Source organism: Phaseolus vulgaris, chromosome 11 (genome assembly GCF_000499845.2).
Source record: "Phaseolus vulgaris cultivar G19833 chromosome 11, P. vulgaris v2.0, whole genome shotgun sequence".
Classification (NCBI taxonomy): Eukaryota; Viridiplantae; Streptophyta; class Magnoliopsida; order Fabales; family Fabaceae; genus Phaseolus; species Phaseolus vulgaris.
In genome coordinates this window covers 37,563,018-37,586,153 of record NC_023749.2, presented here as the reverse complement: position 1 = coordinate 37,586,153, position 23,136 = coordinate 37,563,018, and the positions used below count along the sequence as shown (strand labels likewise).

Here is a 23,136-nt window from a genome sequence, read left to right as displayed (position 1 = left end):
ATTTATACCTCCTCATGCATGCTCTTATACCTTTCACCTTGCTTGCGTCTCTTAGCTGTCTAATTTTCCTCTTTCTTGCCTATGCAGATTCAATGTCAGGGAAAGATAGGAGGTTGGCGGTGTTGGAGCTCGCTAAACGCCGAGCGGCCAAAGGGACTGGCTCTTCCTCTTCCACCATTGAGCCAATCGAAGCCCCTCCGCTCTCGGTCGCGCCAGCCGAAGGCCCCGAGCAAGGGAAGAAAAGGAAAAGACTGGTGAAGGCTTCCTCGCTGGTACCTGCTGCTGTTGCTGCCTCAGTGGAAGAGGAAAGCTCAGGCTCCCCCCTCATTCACCGCCAGAGGAAGAAAGCAGTGGTTGAGGGGGTCTCGTCTCTCCAGCCTGGAGGGATAGAGGTGGTAGAGGTAGAGGAAGGTTCACCACCTCCCTCTCCCTCTACCCGACCTGCCCCAGAGCCCGCATGCCCACCTTCTCCTGGCCAAAAATCGCCCCCAATCTCTCAACCGCCAACTTCCCCCCCAGCAGGCCAATCACCTGGTCCATCCGCTCACCCTGCTGGGGGTGTTTCTGCTCAAAATGAGTGTGCCCCGCCTCCAATAACAATCTCCACCGCCAATGCTGAACATGGTGGGTCTGGCTCGCGCCCAAGCAACACTGGAGCCAACCATGAGAACTTCAGCAGAGTTATCTCCATGGTGCGACAGCACATCAGCAATGGGGAGCTCGTCGACTGGAGCGGGGAGGAGATAGACGCACACCTTGCCAAGCAGGTGGTGCTCTCGCTGGAGTTCTCCACCCAGCATCGCAAGCAGAAAGCCCTGGAGAAAAGGGTGAAGGAACTTGAGCACGACAATGAGTCGCTGCACAGTGACCTTGAAGCCGCTCAGGGGTCAGTCGAGCTGATGCGAGGCATGGTGGAGAAGGCCAGGAGGGAGTACTTGCTGCAGGTCCAGGAGACCATCAAGATGGAGATCTTGATGGGGCAGACTGTTGGCCCTCTGGACTGCAAGGTGGCAGAGCTACAGGCTGAGAATTCTTCTTTGCTTGAACGGAGTCGGATGGTGGAGGAGTTACAGGCTGAGAACGCCTCCCTACGCCAACAGGATTCTCAGCGGGTGGAGATGCTCAAGGCCGCCAAGGAGGCAACTGCTGCTGCCGAAAAGAAGCTTGAGGAGGCAGTGGGCAAGCTGTCTGAGGCTGCCTCCTCCCTTGCTACCCTTACCACGCAGAGGGATGCTGCAGAGGCTTTGAGGCGAAGTCTGGAGGCGGAGAAAGAGGACTTGATGAACGTGGGCGCCGATTCCCTCATTGACGGATTCGAGCTGGCGCTCGAGCAAGTCCGCTGCGTCCTCCCAGAACTGGACCTTGCGCAATTCAGCATTCATCACTCGGTGGTAGATGGAAAACTTAGGCCTCCTACTCCCTGAATCTCTTCTTTTTTTGTAATTCTGACTTCTTCTGTACAAAGTTTCATTCTGTAACTTTATGTTTCTGCACCATTCAACTCTTTGTAACTGACAATTGTATGAACATCTCTGGTGATATACCTTGGTTTCAATTGCTCAATTTCTCTTTGTATTTTCCTTGGACTCCACTTATCTTTATGTGCGCGACTAACTGTTAGCTAGTTTAAGTTCAGCGCGATCTTGGGCTTTACCTTTCCTTTCGCACACGACTAAGTGTTAACCAGCTTAGGCTTAGCGCGATCTGCTTCTCTTACTCTATGCGCGCGACTAAGTGTTAACCAACTCAGGCTTAGCGCGATCTGCTTCTCTTACTCTATGCGCGCGACTAAGTGTTAACCAACTCAGGCTTAGCGCGATCTGCTTGATCTCGACTGGCTATTCCCTCAGCTTGGTGTTTAACGGTCCTCGCGCGCTGCTTGGTACTACTAGCCAATTACCGACAACTCATCAGTGATCGCTCTTTAGTCCTTACTTAGCTTCTCTGTCGCTCTAGCGCTAAGTGCTTAAAGGACCTTGACATCGACTGCTCAAAGTGAGGTCTCATATTGGGAAAAGGAAGTGTTTCTCGCTAACCCCTTTCCCTTTCCCCGAGGTCATCACCCTTTGGCGGGTTGAGTTGCTCACTCCCTGTCTCACTCCTGGGGTGAGAAAGGTTTTCTGACTGAGAGTCTTACTGGGCCAATATTGGTGCGTGCCAAGTGGGTAAGGACGTTTTGTCAAAACCTTTCCTTTCCCTCTCTTGGTCTTACTAGCACCCCTGGCTTTTCAAACCTTTCTGCTTGCGCTCACACCTGGGGTGAGGAAGACTTAGGTCGGTGCCAGTACTTGCGCCTAGGGCAAGTAGGGCCTAACCAATCACCTGCACCTGGGGCAAGGAGGATTTTAACTTTAATACTTGAGCACACTTTATATGCTGGAAATTTTTCTTTAATTGGGTGGCCTCGTTAAAAACCCTCTTTAGGGAAAAGAGTGCCCCCTTGTCTGTTCAACTGTTTCCACCACAAACAAAGCATGTGCCTTTTAGCGTGAGAACGCCATTACTGTACAATTTTAACTGAAATAAAATTTTAAATGGGTGGCGTTCCACGTTCTGGGGATTGCTCCTCCTTCCAAAGTCTCCAGGCGATAGGCTCCGTTCTCTAATGTCTCCACCACTCTGTACGGGCCTGTCCACTTCGGGGATAACTTATTCTGCATGTCATTCTGATGCGCCTTTCTCATCACCAGATCACCTTCCTGGAAGCGCCTGGGCCTCACTTTAGAGTTGTGCCTCCGCTCTACTCTTCTCTTCACGGCTTCAGCACTGACTCTGGCCTCCTCTCGCACTTCGTCTAGCAGATCTAGATTCACCTTACGCTCTTCATTGGACTCTTCAGCAACGAAGTTCAAAAATCTGGGGGAGCTCTCCTGTATCTCTACAGGAATCATGGCGTCTGTCCCATAGACAAGGCTGAAGGGTGTCTCATGGGTGCTGGACTGTGGGGTGGTGTGGTAAGACCACACAATCCTGGGGACCTCCTCTGCCCAGCCTCCTTTGGCCTTGTCTAGCCTTCGCTTCAGCCCCCTGAGCAGCACTCGATTTGCTGACTCCACCTGCCCATTTGTTTGTGGGTGCTCCACTGAAGCGAAAACCTGTTGTATCTTTAACTCTTCACACATCTTCCTCAACTGATGACTGGTGAACTGGGTGCCATTGTCGGAGACCAGCCTCTTGGGTATCCCGAAGCGGCAGACAATATTCTTCCAGACGAAGTGTTCGACTTTCTGTGCGGTGATGTGTGCAACTGGCTCTGCCTCCACCCACTTAGTGAAATATTCGATGGCCACAATGAGGAACTTCATCTGCCTTGTCGCCAGGGGAAAAGGTCATAGGATGTCAATCCCCCATGTATGGAATGGCCACGGGCTATGGATGGACCTCAACTCCTCAGGGGGTGCCTTGTGCCAATCTGCATGCAGCTGACATTGTTTGCATCGCTGAGCAAACCTTATGCAATCTTCCTTCAGCTTTGGCCAGTAGTACCCTGCACGGAGTACTCTACTTGCCAAAGCGCGACCACCCACATGGCTTCCGCACACCCCCTCGTGCAGCTCAGACATGAGTCTGGTGCATTGCTCACCGTGTACACAGATCTGCACAGGGTGAGAAAATCCAAATCTAAATAAGCTTCCATCTATGAGAGTAAACTTACTTGAACCCCTCTTTATTCTTTTTGCCTCTGCCAGATCGAGCGGGAGTACACCGTCTTCTAAGTATAGCCGGTATGGCGTCATCCAGGTGTGGGGCTCCTTCTCCGCGCGGACTTCCATCGACTCACCGATCTTTGAGGGTCGCGATCTCACCCTCGGCGCTCTCAGCGTCTCTTGAGTCAACGACCGATGACCGATCGTTAGACGCTCCATCGACTTGTATACATGAAGCACCTGGTTGTCTGATACAAACGCGCGCGGCACCTTCAGGGTCTCCTGAATGACAGTCCTCTGCTTCCCCCCTTTGCCTGAGCTGGCCAGCTTGGCAAGCAGGTCTGCTCGGGCGTTCTGCTCTCTTGGTACATGCACTAACTCAAACTCGGCGAAAGACGTCTTCAGGAGCTGCACATACTCCAGGTAGGCTGCCATCTGGGGGTCCTTTGCTTGGAACTCCCTGGTAACCTGCCCGGTGACCAGCAACGAATCGCTCTTGGCCAGCAGATTTCTTGCTCCCATTTCCCTTGCTAGCAACATTCCCGCGATCAGGGCCTCGTACTTCGCCTGATTGTTGCTAGCTTTGAAGGCGAAACGGAGGGATTGCTCGATCAGTACTCCGTTTGGTCCTTCCAGGATGACTCCAGCGCCGCTTCCCTGCTGATTAGAGGAGCCATCCACCGATAACACCCATCGAAAATCTAGCCCTTCCGCAGGTGTCGCGATGGATGATAGCTCGACTACGAAGTCCGCGAACACCTGCCCCTTGATCGGTCCTCGGGGCTCGTATTGAATATCGAATTCCGACAATTCTACTGCCCACTTGACCATCCTTCCTGCCACATCAGGTTTCTTCAATACATTCTGGATAGGCAGATCAGTCATCACCACCACTGTGAAGCTGTGGAAATAATGTCTGAGTCTTCTGGCTGAGAATACCACCGCTAGAGCAGCCTTCTCGAGGGCCTGGTACCTGGTTTCAGGGCCTTGCAGCACCTTACTCACGAAGTAAACAGGCCTCTGGGCCTGGTCCTGCTCTTGCACCAGGACTGAACTGACTGCCCTCTCCGTAACAGCAAAGTATAGACGGAGAGGAATGCCTACCTGGGGCTTTCGCAAGACTGGTGGGCTTGCCAGATATCCCTTCAACTTAATGAAGGCCTCCTCGCACTCCTGCGTCCAGAGAAATCTGCTGTTGCGCTTGAGACACTGGAAGTATGGGTGACCTTTCTCCCCACCAGCAGACATAAACCGGGACAGTGCTGCCAAGCGACCGGTGAGCTGCTGCACCTCCTTCACCGTCGTTGGGCTCCTCATCGCCACGATCGCCGCACACTTCTCCGGGTTAGCTTCGATTCCTCGCTCTGTCAAGAGGAAACCCAAGAACTTCCCAGCCTCTACACCGAATATGCATTTCTCAGGGTTGAGCTTCAGCCTATACTTGGCAATGGTGGTGAATAGCTCTTCCAGATCAGCTGCATGATGCTTCTTCTCTTGCGACGTAACCACCATGTCATCTACATAGGCGTGTACGTTTCTTCCCAGCATGGGCGAGAGCACCCTATCCATGAGCCGCTGGTAGGTAGCCCCCGCATTCTTCAACCCAAATGGCATGACCTTGTAGCAGTAGCAAGACCGTTCCGTCATAAACGCGGTCTTGCATTCGTCCATTGGGTGCATCCTGATCTGATTATACCCTGAGAAAGCGTCCAAGAAGCTGAGTAGCTTTCCCCCTGAGGCGTTATCGACTAGAGCATCTATACTGGGTAAGGGGTAAGAATCCTTGGGGCACGCCTTATTGAGGTCAGTGAAGTCCACACACATTCTCCACTTGCCGCTTGCCTTCCGCACCAGTACCACATTCGCTAACCACTCGGGGTACTGGATTTCTCTGATATGCCCTGCGTCAAGGAGCTTCTGCGCTTCGTCGCGGATCACCTTCCTCTTCTCCTCGTTGAATTTCCTTCTTCTCTGTCGCACCGGTCGAACCATGGGGTCCATTGATAGACGATGGCAGAGGAAATCGGGGTCGATTCCTGGCATATCGGATGATGACCATGCAAAGGCATTCATGTGCTTCTCAATCACACCCATGATCAGCCTTCGCTCTTCTTCAATGAGGGATCCCCCCAACTTGAATTTTCTTCCCCTGATGTCCACCTCGACCCATCCTTCAGCTGGGTGGGGCCTCCGCTCACTGGCAATGACCGCTCTCGCGATCCCTGACTCGCGAGGAGTGATCGTGCCTTCCTCCTCTTCCTCGACTTGGGCCACCTGGGAGCCCCCCACCGCAGCGTTCTCCATCCTCTGAGCGCCTTGTGTCTCCCTGACCGCCAATCGCTCTTTGCGCACGCCTGGTGGTGGTTTTGTGGTGACATGGCATACACTTCTTTTTTGCTTCAAACTGTTCTCATAACAGCGTCTTGCCTCAGCCTGATCCGACTTGATGGTTATCACGGCCCCTTCCATCGACGGCAGCTTCAACTTCATATGCCTTGTCGATGGTATTGCGCCCAGTCTATTGAGCGTTGGCCTCCCCAACAGGACATTGTACGCAGAAGGGGCGTTCACCACCAGGTACTTTATCTTTTCCGTGCGGGCTGCCGTTCCGTCGGTGAACGTTGTCCTCAGCTCGATGTATCCCCGCACTTCTACCTGGTCCCCTGCAAAGCCGTAGAGACAACCAGTATACGGTCTCAACTGATCAGGGGACAACTGTAGCTTGTTGAATGTTGGCCAGAACATGACATCCGCCGAGCTTCCTTGATCTACGAGTACTCTATGCACTCGTCTTCCTGCCGTGATGAGAGAAATGACCACAGGGTCGTTGTCGTGTGGGACAACGTCTCGTAGGTCAGCCTTCCTGAAGACAATGTCCACCTCAGGGTAATGACTCTCATTCACTGCATCTACCGCCATCACAGATCGAGTGTATCTCCTTCTTTGTGAAGCTGTGCACCCCCTACCAGAGAAGCCTCCAGCGATCGTCTGCACTTCCCCATGCACAGGGACTTCATGCTGTTGCTCTCCAGTTTGGGATCCTGACGCGCGATCACCCTGTGGCTCACGCAGGTAATCTGCTAGAAAACCAGACTTCACCAACTCTGCCAGTTGGTGTCCCAGCGCCAAACAGGAATGAAGTGTATGCCCAAAGGCCTGATGAAACTCACACCATTCATTCTTCTTCCTTCCGAGTACCTTGTCTATCTTCTCTGGTACTCGTAGTCTTGCTGCTACGGCAGGAAGGGCGATGAGATCCGCCAACCCCACCATGAAGTTGTATCTTGGGGGCGCGTTATTCTCCCTTGCACGCCCCTTACTCTGGTCTTTGCCTGGTGCATAGGGACGAGGTTTTTCCCGCACCTTCTTCCCCTCTTTGGCCTCATGCACCCTCGCTTGCTGTGGTTTTCCTTGCCCTCCACGCGGTCTGGGTGGTGCAGCACTTCCCCTCTTCTCAGAAACTTCTGTTTCTGCCACTATGTGCGCCACCGCACGCCGTCGGATCTCTGCAAAGGTGCTGGGATGGCTCCTGATGAGAGACTCACTGAAAGGGCCAGGCAGCACTCCCTTCTTAAATGCGTGCACAAGCATATCTTCATCTTTGCTGGGTAGTCTGACCACTTGTGCTCCAAAACGGTTGAGGTAGTCTTTCAGCGACTCCCCCTGGTATTGGCGCACGTCGAACAGGTCGTAGGACACCACTGCAGGTGCCTTGTTGACGATGTATTGCTCGATGAAGAGCTTCGAGAACTGAGAGAACGACGTGATATGCCCTTCTGGTAAACTCACGAACCACTCCATGGCGATTCCGCTCAGTGTGCTCATGAACATCTTGCAGTATACAGCGTCTGAACCCCCAGACAACATCATCTGGGTGTGGAATGCCGTCAGATGCGCCTCCGGGTCTTCCACCCCTTTGAACGACGCTTTTACCCCCACCAGGTTGGAAGGCACCATGGTTCCCATAATCTCAGGGGAGAATGGCATGGGAAATGCCCTTGGAGGTGAAGGCTGCCTAGACACCCTTTCGTCAACGACGTGCTCCCTCTGCGCCTGCAGCGTTCTTCTCAACTCTTCATTGACACGATTCAGCTCGTCGTTCCTGCTTTGCGACGCAGCCAACTCCGTCTGCATCCTTTCTTGTTCGACCTTCGACGCTGCAGCGTTATCCTGCAGCGTGCGCACCATTTCCAGGACCTGCGCCATTGTCACAGCTCCTTCATCAGCGGATGGCGCAGGTGATGGTTGTCTGTTTCTCGGCATCTTCTCTATCAGAGAAACTGATAAAACTCTGGTGAGCTTTAAAACTGTGGTGTATATGGGACAACGATTCACTCGTGCCCCACGGTGGGCGCCAAATGATCCTGCCGGCAACTTGAACGTGGGTGAATCGCTTCGTAACACTTTCTGCCCTGCCTTCGCGACTGCGTCTCCTGAAGAATCACCTTCTGAACTCTCTCTCTCAGATGGCTTCAAGATGTGACCTGCAAAATACACAGACGGCGCCTCTAGCGGCCGTTTGCACTCCGACGATCAAGTTAGTTCAACAGAACCACCAGAAACTGGAACTTAGTAAAAAATGTGTGTGTGAGAAAAACTTGCACTCTGTTTTTCCTCTCTCTCCTCACTCTCACTCTGATTCTGCCTTTTATCTCTCTTTCCCTGCTTCTGGGCATAACAGAATTCTGTTATGCTTTTCTGGCATGTGTCAGAACCCTGTCATGCTTTTCAGAGAAAGCGTACCTTCAGAATCAGCAATGGGGAGCGTGAGAGTCTGCGCATGTCTGCGCTTGGCTGCGCCTGTCTGTACCTTTAGCGGTACGGAGTGCTCTTTTGTCTGGACCGCACCCCTCTCAGATGGTGACACGTGGAGGCCTGCAACTCACATCTAACCACACACGTGTCACTTACTGGAAGGGCTCTAGCGCCTCTCTTTGTTCGCCTAAGCTACGCCCTTGCGGAGTAACTTAGGATGCTTCTCTCATCTGGGTAAATTGCACACTCTTAGGAGTGGTCGTCGGGTGTGGCTGGTCTAGGCGCACTCACCGAACGTTACTCTCTGTGTAGGCGACTTACCCTTCTGGATGACACGCACGTAATGGGTTGAGGGAATCACCAATCACTGACTGGCTTACTAGTTCCCTCAGGCCACTCTCGTGCATGATTCCTTGAGGTGTGCTCATGCGAGGTCCATGCGTAACGCTCTCGCTGGGAACCTTAGTCCCAGTTTAACTGCGTGTAACACGAGACCCCGATGACAATACACCCGATGACTGATCAGTGTTTATTCGCTACTCGCGCTCTGCCTCCAGGCGCGAGTCTGGGAACTGGTCTGCTGGTGGTCACTTGGCTACTGACCACCGATCACCATTCTGGGTGATCTATCCCCCGACCTCTCTGCCGCCTGATCTGTCGGTGGTAACTTGGTTACTGACCACCGATCACCTCTCTTGGTGATCGTCCCCCTACCTCTCTGCCACCTGGTCCACGTGTCACCCTGCGAGTGGTCCACGTGGTTCTCTGATGCTGACGTCATCGACTACCGATGACCGATCGGATAAAAAATGTTTCTAAATTAGTTTCTATTATTGTTAAATAGTTTCTAAATTGGTATTTCATTAGAAACAAAGTTTATTGCTACCAAATTTAGAAACTAAATAATTGGTAGTTAAAACCTTGGTTGCTAATTAGATACCAATTTTTAGAAACTATTTAACAATAATAGAAACTAATTTAGAAGCCATTTTTTTTTTAATTTCTAAAATGGTCTCTAATTTAGTTACTATTGCAACTAATTATTTTGGTCTCTAAAAATTGGTTTCTATTTCATGATTTTCTTGTAGTGTATTATAACCAAATGAGATAGCTTGTGCCGCAAGCTACCTAATCCTAAGTACATCTACAAATACATCTTCTATTACAATTGTATTCTACTTTATTTAGTGTATATGGTGGCTTTGATTGGTACTCCACAGTGTGTTAATTGGACCAGAATTAATACAACAAACCACTGAGAAAGTCAAAATGATTCAGGAAAGATTGAAAACATCGCTCAACATGAAAAATCTTATGCAGATCAAAGAAAAAGACCTTTAGAATTCTCTGTGGGTGAGCATGTCTTTTTTAGAGTTACACCATTCATTGGACTAGGAAGAATAATCAAATCCAAGAAAGTGAGTCCTAAGTTCATAGGACCTTATCAAATTCTTAGGAGAATAGGCCTTGTGGCTTATGAAATTGCTTTGTCTCCTCCTTTAGCTAATATTCACAATATTTTTCATGCATCCCAGCTAAGAAAGTACCTACTTGATCCCAACCACATTCTACAGTCTGATTCAATTCAGGTGAAAGAAAATATGTCATTTGAAGTGAAGCCAATAAGAATTTTAGATTCACAAGTGAAACAACTCCTAGGAAGAAGTATTCCCATGGTGAAAGTATTGTGGGATCTCATCATTAGAGATTTCACTTGGGAAATTGAAGAGGAGATACGAGCATCATACCCTAATCTCTTTCTTGGTAAGTTCATTTTCGAGGATGAAATTTTTTGTATTTGGAGATAATGTAAGAACGTTAAAAAAAAGGCCACAAAACCCCTCCAACCATGTAACTTTCCTTTGTTTCTCTCCATCTCTCCAACCTTCTCCATTCTCTCTTCATTTCTCATTCCATACATCATCTATCTTAATATCTTATCGCACCACGCTGTAGCGGAAGAATTAAGGAACATTTCTACCCGATCAAATTTTCAAACATAGTAAGTTCATTTTTGCTCTAAAGATCTTTAATTCTCTGTTTTTTCTTAGGATTTAGTCATCAATCTTGGTGGATTAGTTGAGAAAATTAATCCTCTTAACTTATTCTACGATATATTGAATTTTTGTTCTGTTTGGATAACTTGCATTAGGCCCTTATATCTTGAAGCTTATCCAAACTGAGAGGATAAAATTTTAGAGGTTGCTTGTAAAGCAAGCAATTAAGGTAACATAAGCAACTTTAACTTTCAATAGTACCCTAAGCTAGAAGATCTGAATTTGAAAGGGACGTGGTCCCAATATTCAATTTCTCTTGCAGGGATTTTTGTTTATATATTGTGTTGTTTGTTTATATATTATTTAAAACTTGTAGAAATATTAGATTTTGATGGTTCAATATTTAAGTGTTTTTTTTATGTTAAATGGACTTTTTGAATGTTGTGGATCACGTTTTGAATAATACCATATGATGAAAATTGTATGAAATTGAAGTTATACATTTGGGATAATGTATGGACTGATGTTTGTTTGTGTATTAAGTATTGATGCCTATGTGGTAACAAAGATCTTCGAACTTCACTAATGATCAAAGTCACATAGACTAAGATATCAAGTGGTGAGAAACTGATATGGGAGTTAATGCACACTATGACATATGAGATGCACGACTTGGGTTGTATTGAACTTACCTTGATCATTTCTCTTGCACGCTGGTAATCTAAGTCTTGAGTATTAGATCAGGTGTTAGTCTGTGGTAGGACTTACTTAATACGGGTCTTCTGGAAGATGTCAGTTGTTATTATGTTTTGTTCAATATGTTAGATGTGTATATCCATGTGGGATTTATGTGATTGTTTTAAATTAGAATTTGAAGAAAATTGAATAATTAAGAAATTGATCCATGTCATTTGTTTTGATCTTTTGATTGAATTATGTATATTATAAAATTTTATTTTCACTAGCTTACCCTTGCTTTTCTTATTATGTTGTGAACTGCGATGACTGTACTATGTACACGAGCAGATGATCATACAGGTGTCGGGGATTCTAAAGGGCTTTAAGATGTTTTTTTCAACTTTATATTGTAAATATTTGTATTTCTGTAAGTTTTAATCATGTATTAGGAATGTTTTGGAAACTCTAAGCTTGTATATAAATATGTAGGAGTTGTATTGTAATAGTTAGACGTATTTTTGAGGTGTTAAACTTATCCTTTTCACTACTCAAGATGAATACATTTTCAAAAAGATATAACATCATCAATTTCTCTTCATTTTATATTAAAGTTTACACTTAATTTATTCTCTAATTTTTATTTTTTTTTATAATTTTAGTTTTGGTTGTTTCTTATTTTGTTAAAAAAACAACTACTTTAAGTCTATTATTATTACATGTTAATATGTAAAAAAAAGACTGATATAATGAGAAACATACTTTTTCATTGTTATATTTTTTATTTTGATAAAAAAAATCAAAGGAAGAATTTTTTTCAATATATTTAATAAAAGCAATATAAAAAACTGAAATATAAACCTAAACATGGCATATTGTCTCTTTCCATGGTTATTATACTAAGAACATGTTATTATTTTCGTTATTTCATTGGAGATTAATGGAATGACATGTAGATAAAGAACTGTTTTTTTTTAAAATAACTAAGTTCTTATCAAATTTCTCATTTGTTATCATTTTAATCTAAACAAAATATAAGCAAAATATATATATATATATATATATATATATATACTTAAAACAAGAAATATAAAAAATACTTATTAAATTTTAAATCCATAATAAATTTGAGTATATTCAATTGAGTTTCTATTAAATTTTCTTAGTATATTGATTACTAGAAAATTATATATTTTTTAATTGAGGTTTTTATTTATATAACTTTTTTGTTAATTGGTGATGTAGTTGTTATTTTGTCATGTCACCTTACTTAGTTGTCTCTTCATATTATTTTTGTTAATATTAAATTATGTAATTTTGTGGTTAACATAATATTTTATTTTTGGATGAGGATCAATAGAAACGAAAAGGTTTGCAAAAAAAATCTAAAAATGGTGTTAGGAGACTACGAGAACATTAACGATAGAATAAGGGTTATGACCAAATACAAAGTTTGTTGCAAGTTTTTTTATCCTATACTACCGTTTTTTTATCCTCTGCTACCTTCCTGTGCAACTCCAACCCTACATTTGTTCCATAGTCTCTTAACACTATATTTAGGTTTTCGTTTTGTTTTCCTCTTTGTTTTTGTTGATTTTCATCCCACACGTTTTCGTTTTCAGATTCTTTTCAATCTCATCCAAATAAGTTATTTCTTATAATTTTGAACCAAAACAATAAAAACTACATATTATTAGATGTGCCACAAATAAACCTGGTTATGGAATGTCCTTCATTATCTTCGGGCACAACTTCAACTTCCTTTTTTTCTGCTAATCAATCTCATGCTTATTTTGCTAATCAATCTCATGCTTATTTTGCAATCTCTCAAAACTATATTTAGATTTTCGTTTAGTTTTTCTTTTCATTTTTGTTTACCCTCATATAATAGTAAAAGTCATATATTATGTTAACCAAAAAATTACATCATTTAATATTAATATAAAATAATATATGGAGATAACTAAGTCGGGTAACAAACCAAGATAATAATTACATCACTTAGTTAACAAAAAAATGTTAAAGGACAAATACTCAATTGAAAAATATACCATTTTTTATTAATAAATAAAAAAAAATAATAGAAACTCTATTAAAAATCAAAGACTTCAAACTTAATTAAATCAATACAAAATATAATTATTTAAGTGTCACATTTTTTCTTTTCTCCTCATTGATAATCAAATGCAACATATCCACCCGTATTAAAAATAACAAATTAAGAATCCTAATCCCTTTTTCACCTCCAATATTTTTATTCAAATTTTACTAATGTTCTTACAGCAGGGACCAAGAACACTCGAAATAGGTTAACAAGACTAATCCTTCAATCTTGGGCTGGATACTATCTTGGGCTAGATACTATCTTAGGTTGGATACTTGATTTCTCTCCTCGACAGGAACTCTTGGCTTCTCCTCTCGGCTGGTGCTCTCGGCTTCTCCTCTCGGCTGGTGCTCTCGGCTTCTCCTATCGGCTGGTGCTCTCGGCTGGTGCTCTCGGCTGGTGCTCTCGGCTTCTCCTCACGACAGGTGGGGGGTACCTGCAAGTCGCTCGGATGCCAAAGTCAGAAAATGTTTAATATTCATCAGATAAAATCACTCTTACCTTTTTCTTACTCTGGACTTCTATTTATAGGGTTTCCTTAATGGGTTTTTCCCCTTTTCTGTTGGACTTTCTCTTTACACCTTTTTATTATTTACACACCCCTCCTGTAGGTTTTAAACTTAATTGGGTTTTATTTTTATAGTAGTACTTATATTTTATTTTATTCTTTAATGTATATCTTTTTCACTCTTGGTTTAAACCTCTCTGTTTTAACCTTATCCCCCCTTGTTTACTTAATGTTGTTCTCGGCCTAAACCTCTCGGTTTTAGCCTACCAGTACACTAGCCCCCGAGACAGAAATATTTTATTTTAAGTTTAAACAAATATTTGTGTCTTAATATAATATAATAATTTTGACATTTGATTTGATTTGATATGGAACGCTTTGGTTTCTGCGCTTTATTTTGCTCAGTTTACATGACTTGACAGGAACTTGCCATTTTGACTGTTAGATGACATATTTTTGAATGGTGCCACATTGTTTATAACGTTTGAAATTCTAGGGTTTTCTCTGGGCTATAAATAGGTTTGCCATTGGGTTTTTTATGATTGTTTGAGCTTTGCTGCTGTTGAGAAGGAAGCGTATTGTCAATCTTCGTTCAATTCTTGCGAAGGTAATGTCTCTTTCAAGTTCTTCTGCTACTGATGAATTTTCAAGCGCGGGTGGTGAATCAACTGGCCGAGTGGTTCGAGAAGAAGTTCCTCCTGAGTCGAAATCTTCATTTGCTACTCCATCTTGTATGAATGATTCAAGTGGAGCTCCTGCTATTGATATTCCTCAAGAATTTGAATTTATCGTGCCTCAGAAAAACCTTTGTCCCAATTATTAATGGGTTAATCCTAAAGTCCGAGAGTATTTCTCGAAGTATCGTTCTGCTAACGAACTTCGGAGTTTTCTTTCCCGTTATCAAATTTACTATTCTGATATTGAAAATGATATCATTTCATTTCGGCGTGTTGGAGATGTTGATAATGTGTGTCATGGCCGAGAAGGTGATAGCTATGAATTTTTTTATTTTTATGCTTGCTTTTTCAGAGATCTGCATATTCGATTGCCTTTGAACAATTTTCAAATGGGCGTTCTTAATTTTCTTAATGTTGCTCCTACTCAGCTTCATCCTAATGGTTGGGCTGCGATGCAAGCATTCAATATTTTGTGTAAATTATTGTCACTTTCTCCTAGTCCCTCTGCGTTTCTATACTATTATAGTTCTCGGCCTGGTAAACGGCCGGGGTGGCTATCCCTTATTAGCAAATCCAACGTGTGTTTTCTTAAGCCTTTTACGTTGTCGTATAAGGATTTTAAGGGAAGTTTTTTCAAAATTCTAATAGAGCCAATAGGAAGAGAATACTTCTTTAATGGAAATTCTCCAAAATTTCCTCTGTATTGGACGAAAGATCCTGTGAAGTTTAACTCAATATCTTTCCATTCGATGGGTGTGGCCGATCGTCATGTTATTGAAGTTTTTAGTCGTTTCTCGTACCAAGTTCCCACTCGTGCCTTGCTACAGTTGTATACTTCATCACATCCTCGAGAAGATCTTACTGGTACGTGGTTGTTCCGCATTTTCTTGCTTTTTAGGATGAGTTTTTTAACTTTGCTAAATTTTTTATTGATTTTCAGCTCTGATGGCAAGCACTAATCCGAAAGCTCGATCTTACTTTTCGAAATTGCTGAACAAAGATGTAACTCCCCGACGTGAGAATGTGGTAAATCCTGTTGTGGAAGTAGAAACTGTGGAACTTGTTGCTAATGTTGACGTGGTGGAACCGACAAGTAATGTCGATGTTGCTGGTCCTTCGAAGAAATCGAAGAAACGAGATAGGAGTAGCAAGAGGTCACATTCGTCTTCTCGGCGCCATCGCCATAGTGAAAATGTTTCATCTGAACCTCTTCCTGAGACGATTTTTAGTGCTATGACTAAGTATGCAAAGTTTGTTCAAACATCTTTTAGTGAATCATCTTACAATATGCTGAAAAATATGGATGCTGCTTCATTAGCGGATTCTGTTATTGAATTGTCAAGTAGAAATCTTTTGATTGGAAAAATGATGAAAGAGAAGAATGGGAACTACGTGTCGTTATCTGAATTTGAAAAATTGAAGAATGATCTTGCTGAGTATAAGGAAAGGATGAACTCTTTATCTTTAGAGTTAGAAAAGATGAAAAAACAGAAAAAGGAACAAGAAGTCGAGAATGAAGGTCTTGGAAAAGAAATTTCTGATTTGAAGAATGAAAATCTGAAATCTAGCGCAGAGAATGTTCAATTGTTCAAAGAGAATCAACTTTTGACCGAGAAGGTATCAGCGCTATCTTCTACGAATGAATCCGACAAGAACACCATCAAACTCATGGATGAGGAGATTAATCAGCTAAGGACTAATGTTTTTGAAGCCGAAAGTTTTATATTTGAACAACACAAACTTGGCTTTGAGAAGGCTCTTCAACAAGCAAAATACTTTTATAAGATTCCTATTGATGAAGGTAATTTTGATGTTAAGAAGGACTTTTTTAATGGTGAGCTAGTTCCTGCTAATGAAATTTCGGATAATGATGCTGAAGATATTAATATCGAAAATTAGGTATAGGGTTTTAAGTTTTATAGTTTGTCAGTTACCTCTCGGTTACTTGCTGAGAAGTACAATTGTTTTGGAATGCTGGGTTTGTTGGATATTTGCATTCGTGATGTAATTCCTTTTTGGGAACTTTGTTAATATAAATGTTTAAGCTTTTGTGGTTATCATCATAATTTTATCCTTTATATTATGTTGTCTGGTTAAAATTTTCTTTCGGTTATAATCGTTGTGAGACTTGTTAGTTTTCGGTTTTCTTTATGTTGAAAGCGTTAAAAATGTCTGAATTGTTTGAGCTCACCTCTCGGTTTTAATGATCATAAATATTAGTTTAAACATGACATTCAGTTAGAGCATGAAGATATTGACTATGTTGTAACCTGGACCTTTCGGTTTTTTAAGCGTGATATTTCGGATTATAATCATTTAACATTAAAGGCCTTTCGGTGTTTAACCCAATATTGACCCTTTGGGTTATTTATTTTAAATTTAAAACATTCATTTGTTAATAAGATTGTTACCGGGTTCTTTCGGTTGGGATTTAAAAAAGTATATTACCCCGTGATTATCGCATTGGATTATTTGCTTTCGGTTTTATCGTATTGGATTATTTGCTTTCGGTTTTATCGAACAAGCATTTTTTATCTTTTAAATTGTGAAGTATAAAGTTATTAATCAGAAACCTTTAATTTATTAAGGTTGATTCATAATTGATACATGATTGATTGTAATATGCAATTGTCGGTTTAGCAATGTATTTTGGATGAGTAGCTTTCGGTTTTTCGAATTGTAAAGTTACTGCTTTAGACCTGGCGTTTTGTGAAGGTGTAAAGATCATGTATCTTTTAATTCTGATCTTTCAGTTTCCGTGTGAAATAAAACGTTTAAGATTGACAGTTTTAAAGGAAGATTCTGACGGCAGGGATTTCATCTGATTTGAAGGCTTTCAAAAATGAGAAGTATATTTATGTTTGTTCAGGAGGGATTTCACCTGAAGTGAAAGCATCCAAGCCCAAAAAAGTTATGTAAATCAACTCTCGGGTGGGATTTCACCTGAAATGAAAGCATCCAAACCCAAAGAAATTGTGTAAATCTATTCTCGGGTGGGATTTCACCTGAAATGAAAGCATCCAAGCCCAAAGAAATTGTGTAAATCTATTCTCGGGTGGGATTTCACCTGAAAGCATCCAAGCCCAAAGAAATTGTGTAAATCTATTCTCGGGTGGGATTTCACCTGAAGTGAAAGCATCCAAGGCCGAGAAACGAAGAATGAATATGTACATAATGGAAGATAACAAGATGGATTGTTTCTTGAGAATTCTTCTTCATTATATGATAAATAATTACATAGTCTTCTTTTTACATCTATTTTAACTAAAATAAAATTTTAGATGACTTGCATTCCAGGTTCTCGGTATCACTTTCTCTTCCAAAGTTTCTGATCTATAAGCTCCATTTTGTAAGTTTTCTAGCACCCTAAAAGGACCTTCCCAATTGGATGCCAACTTTCCATGTCGTGGATCCTTTCGAGCATCAGTTCGCATTCTCCATACCAGATCACCTTCTTTAAAAGCCCTAAATTTTACTTTTGCATTAAATCTCTTCATTGCTCTTCGTTTTACTGCAGTCTCCTTTATTTTTGCTTTTTCTCTAAGTTCTTCAATAAGATCAAGATCGGTTCTCAAACACTCATTGTTGATATTCCAGTCTTCCATTTGTCTTCTTAATGTGGGTTCATTAACTTCTACTGGTAACATTGCATCTGTTCCGTAAGTGAGATTGAACGGTGTTTCTCCAGTTGATGTTTGCGGTGTGCAACGATATGCCCATAAGATCTCCGGTAATTTCTCTGGCCATAATCCTTTAGCAGTCCCCAACCTCTTTTTTAATTGTCCAAGAATAACCTTGTTTGCGGCTTCGGCCTGTCCATTCATTTGCGGATGTTCAACTGAAGTGGTTGTGGGCTTGATTCCCAAATCTGCATAAAATTCCATAAGTTTTTTTTCAATGAACTGTCGGCCATTGTCACTTACAATAGTATGTGGGATTCCGAATCGACATATTATATTTTTCCATACAAACGTTTGGACTTGTTGTGCCGTTATCTTTGTCAATGCCTCTGCTTCTATCCATTTTGTAAAGTAGTCTACAACTACTATCTTGAATTTTGTTTGGCCTCGTCCAAGTGGGAATGGGCCAAGTATATCAATTCCCCATTTTGTAAATGGCCATGGAGATATAATTTCTTGCAACTCCTGCGCTGGGATATGATTTAAGCTCCCAAACTCTTGGCATTTTCTACATGTTTTGACATAAACTTCACAATCCTCTCGGATTGTTGGCCAATAATAACCAGCTCTGCAAACCTTTGTTGCCATTGTTCTAGCTCCGCAATGCAGTCCACAAATTCCTTCATGAAGTTCTTTGACCACATATTCTGCTTGTTCTTTGGTCAAACATTTTAACAGGGGCATGGAATATCCCCTTTTATATAGCTCATCACCGATTAGAATGAAACTAGCGACTTTCTTTGCTGTTTTGGCATCCGGCTCAACACCTTGCTCCTGGGTCTTTATGATTTCGATGTATGTTTTTATCCAGTCATCTTTGGATGTTATAATATTGAAGCATTCGTCCAGACTAACTGTCGGATGACTGAGGGTTTGTTGTATGACTGAATTGTGTTGCACTTGCCTTTGTTGGCTTGCTAACTTAGACAATGAATCTGCTTTCATATTTAATTCTCTTGGAATATATTTCATCTCGGCTTTGTTAAAACATTGCATAATATTTAAGACTTTATGATAATATTTCATTAACAAAGGGTCTTTTACCTGATACTCCCCGTGCACTTGTCCCACCGATAGCTGTGAATCAGTTTTGCAAATGACATTTTCCACTCCTATGTCTCTGGCTAATAACAATCCTGCAACAAGAGCTTCATATTCGGCCTGGTTGTTGGATGTTTTGAACTCGAATCTTAGCGCCATCTCTACTTGGAAATTATCTGGTCCTTCAAGTACTATTCCTGCTCCGCTTCCTCTTTTGCTTGACGCGCCATCTACATACAAAGTCCACTGGTCCTGTTGTGCTGATGTTGGCATCTGAATGATAAAATCTGCAAGAGATTGGGCTTTAATTGGTCCTCTTGGTTCGTATTTGATTCCATACTCCGAAAGCTCCATTGACCATGTCACCATTCGACCTGCAAGCTCTGGTTTTTTTAAAATTTTAGATATTGGAAAATCTGTCCTCACAATTATCTGATGATTCTGAAAGTATGGTTGAAGGCGTCTTGCAGCATACACTAATGTTAAGGCAATTCTCTCAACTTTGGGATATCTGGTTTCGGCATTTTGTAGGGTTCTACTCACAAAATATATCGGTTTCTGCTCTGGGTTTTCTTGGATTAAAGCAGCTCCTATTGCTTCATTTGAAGTGGCTAAGTAGACTATGATGGGTTGATTGGGTACAGGTTTTACTAAGTTTGGAGGTTCAACCACCATGCTTTTTATTTGAGATAAAGCTTGCTCACATTGTTCACTCCACACAAAGTTTTCAGATTTTTTCAACAAGTTTATAATCGGTTTGGTTTTCTCAGCCAATATTGGCAGAAATCTTGATAATGAATTCAGCTTTCCTACTAGCCTTTGTACTTCTTTTAGGTTTTTCGGTCTTCCCATCTGCATGATTGCCTCACATTTATCAGGATTGGCTTCGATTCCTCTGTTTGTCAACATGAATCCCAAAATTTTTCCTCCTCTGACGCCGAAAACGCATTTTTCTGGATTAAGACGAATATTGTACTTTCTTATTTGAGCAAACACTTCTTCAAGATCTTCCAGGTGTTTCTGTATCACTTGATTTAACGACCATGTCATCAACGTACACTTCTAGGTTTTTTCCAATCTGTTCTTTAAACACTTTGTCCATCAATCTTTGGTATGTTGCTCCAGCATTCTTCAAGCCGAAAGGCATGACTTTATAACAATAATTTGCAACATCAGTGGTGAAAGCTGTTTTCAGGATATCAGGTGCATACATCTGTATTTGATTATACCCCGAATAAGCATAAAGAAAACTCATCATCTCTTGGCCAGATGCCCCATCAACTAGTCGGTCCATGTTAGGCAATGGATATGTGTCTTTTGGGCAGGCTTTGTTCAAATCGGTGTAATCTGTACACATTCTCCATTGTCCATTTGGTTTTTTGACGAGTACCACATTAGACAACCACGTAGTATACTTAGCTTCTCGGATAAAACCAGCTTGTATTAATTTTTGAGTTTCTTCAATTGCTGCCTTTCGTCGTTCTTCTCCTAACTTTCTTCGTTTTTGAGATACCGGCTTTGCTTCCCGGCAAACAGATAATTTGTGACACATTACCTCTGGATCAATTCCAGGAATATCAAACGGCTGCCAGGCAAATAAATCCTTATTGCTACGCAACAGTGTGATGAGTTTGCTAAGCAATTCATCAGGCATTCTTCCACTTATATAAGTGCACTGTCTGTCGTCTTGGCCTAACACTACTGCTGTTGTTTCTTCTTTCGGCTCCAGCCTTTCCTCATTCAATCTGGGATCCAAGTCCACCATGGCTACTATTTTTTCAGCATCTCTATCCATCTTCAAATTCATTTTTAGACCTGCCGCATAACACTCCCGAGCATCTCTTTGATTGACATAAACTGTCGCTATCTCTCCTTTTTCTGTTGGGAATTTCATGGCCAAGTGCGGTGTTGACACAATTGCTCCTAACTTATTTAAGGAAGATCGTCCTAGCAACACATTGTATGAAGTGGATGCATCCACCACCAGATATCGGATTTTAATTTTTCTAATTTTGCTACCTCTTCCAAATGTTGTTACCAAATCAACATATCCTTTTGTGTTAACTCTTTCACCCGAAAAGCCAATGATTTGCTCTTGGAAAGGCACTATGTCTTCTTCTCTCAAATGCAACCTTTTAAACGTATCCCAGAACAAGATATCAACCGAACTCCCTTGATCAACCAGGGTCTTCATGACAACATATTCGGCTATTTCAACCGTGATCACCATAGGATCATCATGATCTGGATCAATTTCTTGAAAGTCTTCGTCTGTGAAAAGCATTGGTGGTAAAGTTCTTCTTTTAAAAACATGATTAACAGCCCTGATATTTCTTCAATGTTGCTTTCGTGCAGATGAGGATTCCTTCCCAGAAAAACCCCTTGAGATCGTATTTATAAACCCCCTAACCGGCCTTCCCAAACTTCGCTCTCTGCTTCGTCTTACTGACTGGGTGCTTTGATAGATTCTATCTCCTCTTTCATCTGGCCTTCCAATCCTTCTATCATCTCTTTTTTCCACTCGTTTATTTTCTCTCCTTTCAAACCTTTCAACCCTTCTTTCACCCAGCTCTCGCCCTCTCACATCTCTCTCAGGGCTCAACCATGCTCTTGCGTTTCCCCTTTGAACAAAACGTTTTAACTGCCCGGCATGAATCAACTCTTATATTCTGTCTTTCAACCCAATACATTCTTCTGTATGATGACCATGATTTTTATGATATTCACAATGTTTGGTGCGGTCTGCCCTTTCTGGTGTTCTTGCTTTTCTTGGTGATGGTATTATTTCGGCTGCCATGGCTTCCTGTAAAATTCTTGCTCTGTTTGTATTTAGAGGTGTGTATTGTTGGAACTTTCGACTTCTGAACTCTTCTCGGGCTCTTCTTGCAACAGGTGGGTGTTCTCTTTCTATCACCCTCTTCTCACCTCCATCAACCCTTACTTGGTTTCGAAACTCCCTTAATTCTTCCATTTGCATAAATTTTGATGCTCGTTGCCTTAGTTCATCCAAATTGATCGCAGGTTTCTTACAAAGACTATCGGCAAATGGTCCCGGTTTTAATGTCGTTATCATATGATGCATGGTAACCTCTGGGCTAAGATTTCGGATTCCCAAAGCAACCTTTCCAAAACGTTCCATGAACATTCTTAAAGACTCTCCTTTCTCTTGTCTTATGTTCACTAAGGCGATTGACGTTAAATGATGAGGACGACTAGTTGCAAATTGAGCGCCGAACTTTTCTATCAATGTATCAAAACAATCTATACTCAAAGGTGGGAGGCGTGTAAACCAGCTCAATGCTGCCCCTTTCAGAGTTGTAGGAAATACTCTGCACATAACAGCATCATTCCATGTATACAAGCTGATTTGAGTAGTATATATTGCAATATGCTCATCAGGGTCCATACTCCCATCATATTTGTCAATGGTCAAGTTCTTCCAATTGTCAGGCAACGGAGTATCATTTATAACATCATAAAACAGATGTTTTCTAGAAGATGTCCCTGCACAAACCCCAGAGTTTTCAAGCCATCTTCTTTTGGTTTGGGAACTTTCGTTGTGATATAGCCTTTCATTCACTTGTATCCCAGGTTGAACAGTTTCGAAAGATGAATTCAACACCGATTCCTCTTGTAACTTTCTCCTCATGTGTGCATTTTCGGCTCTCAACATACACAATTCTTCTTCATTATTCTTTTTTAACATCTCGAATTCTTTTTGTAATTGGACCAACATTGCCATTGGCATGTTAACATTGTCTTCCCGATCTCCACCTTGTTCTCCTCCTTGACTCATCTTGTCTTTAACCCTTCTCAATTGACCCTCGGCCCCACGGTGGGCGCCAAAATGTTCTTACAGCAGGGACCAAGAACACTCGAAATAGGTTAACAAGACTAATCCTTCAATCTTGGGCTGGATACTATCTTGGGCTGGATACTTGATTTCTCTCCTCGACAGGAACTCTTGGCTTCTCCTCTCGGCTGGTGCTCTCGGCTTCTCCTCTCGGCTGGTGCTCTCGGCTTCTCCTATCGGCTGGTGCTCTCGGCTTCTC

At 42.3% G+C, this 23,136-nt stretch overlaps 1 protein-coding gene across 1 annotated transcript; it reads right to left on the bottom strand.

Moving 5' to 3' along the window:
- Positions 1-21,746: 21,746 nt before the first annotated feature.
- On the bottom strand, positions 21,747-22,880 carry LOC137806843 (uncharacterized). Its single transcript, XM_068607177.1, has one exon. It carries the CDS (start codon positions 22,878-22,880, stop codon positions 21,747-21,749), a length of 1,134 nt encoding a protein of 377 aa, XP_068463278.1.
- Between the last annotated feature and the right edge of the window lie 256 nt (positions 22,881-23,136).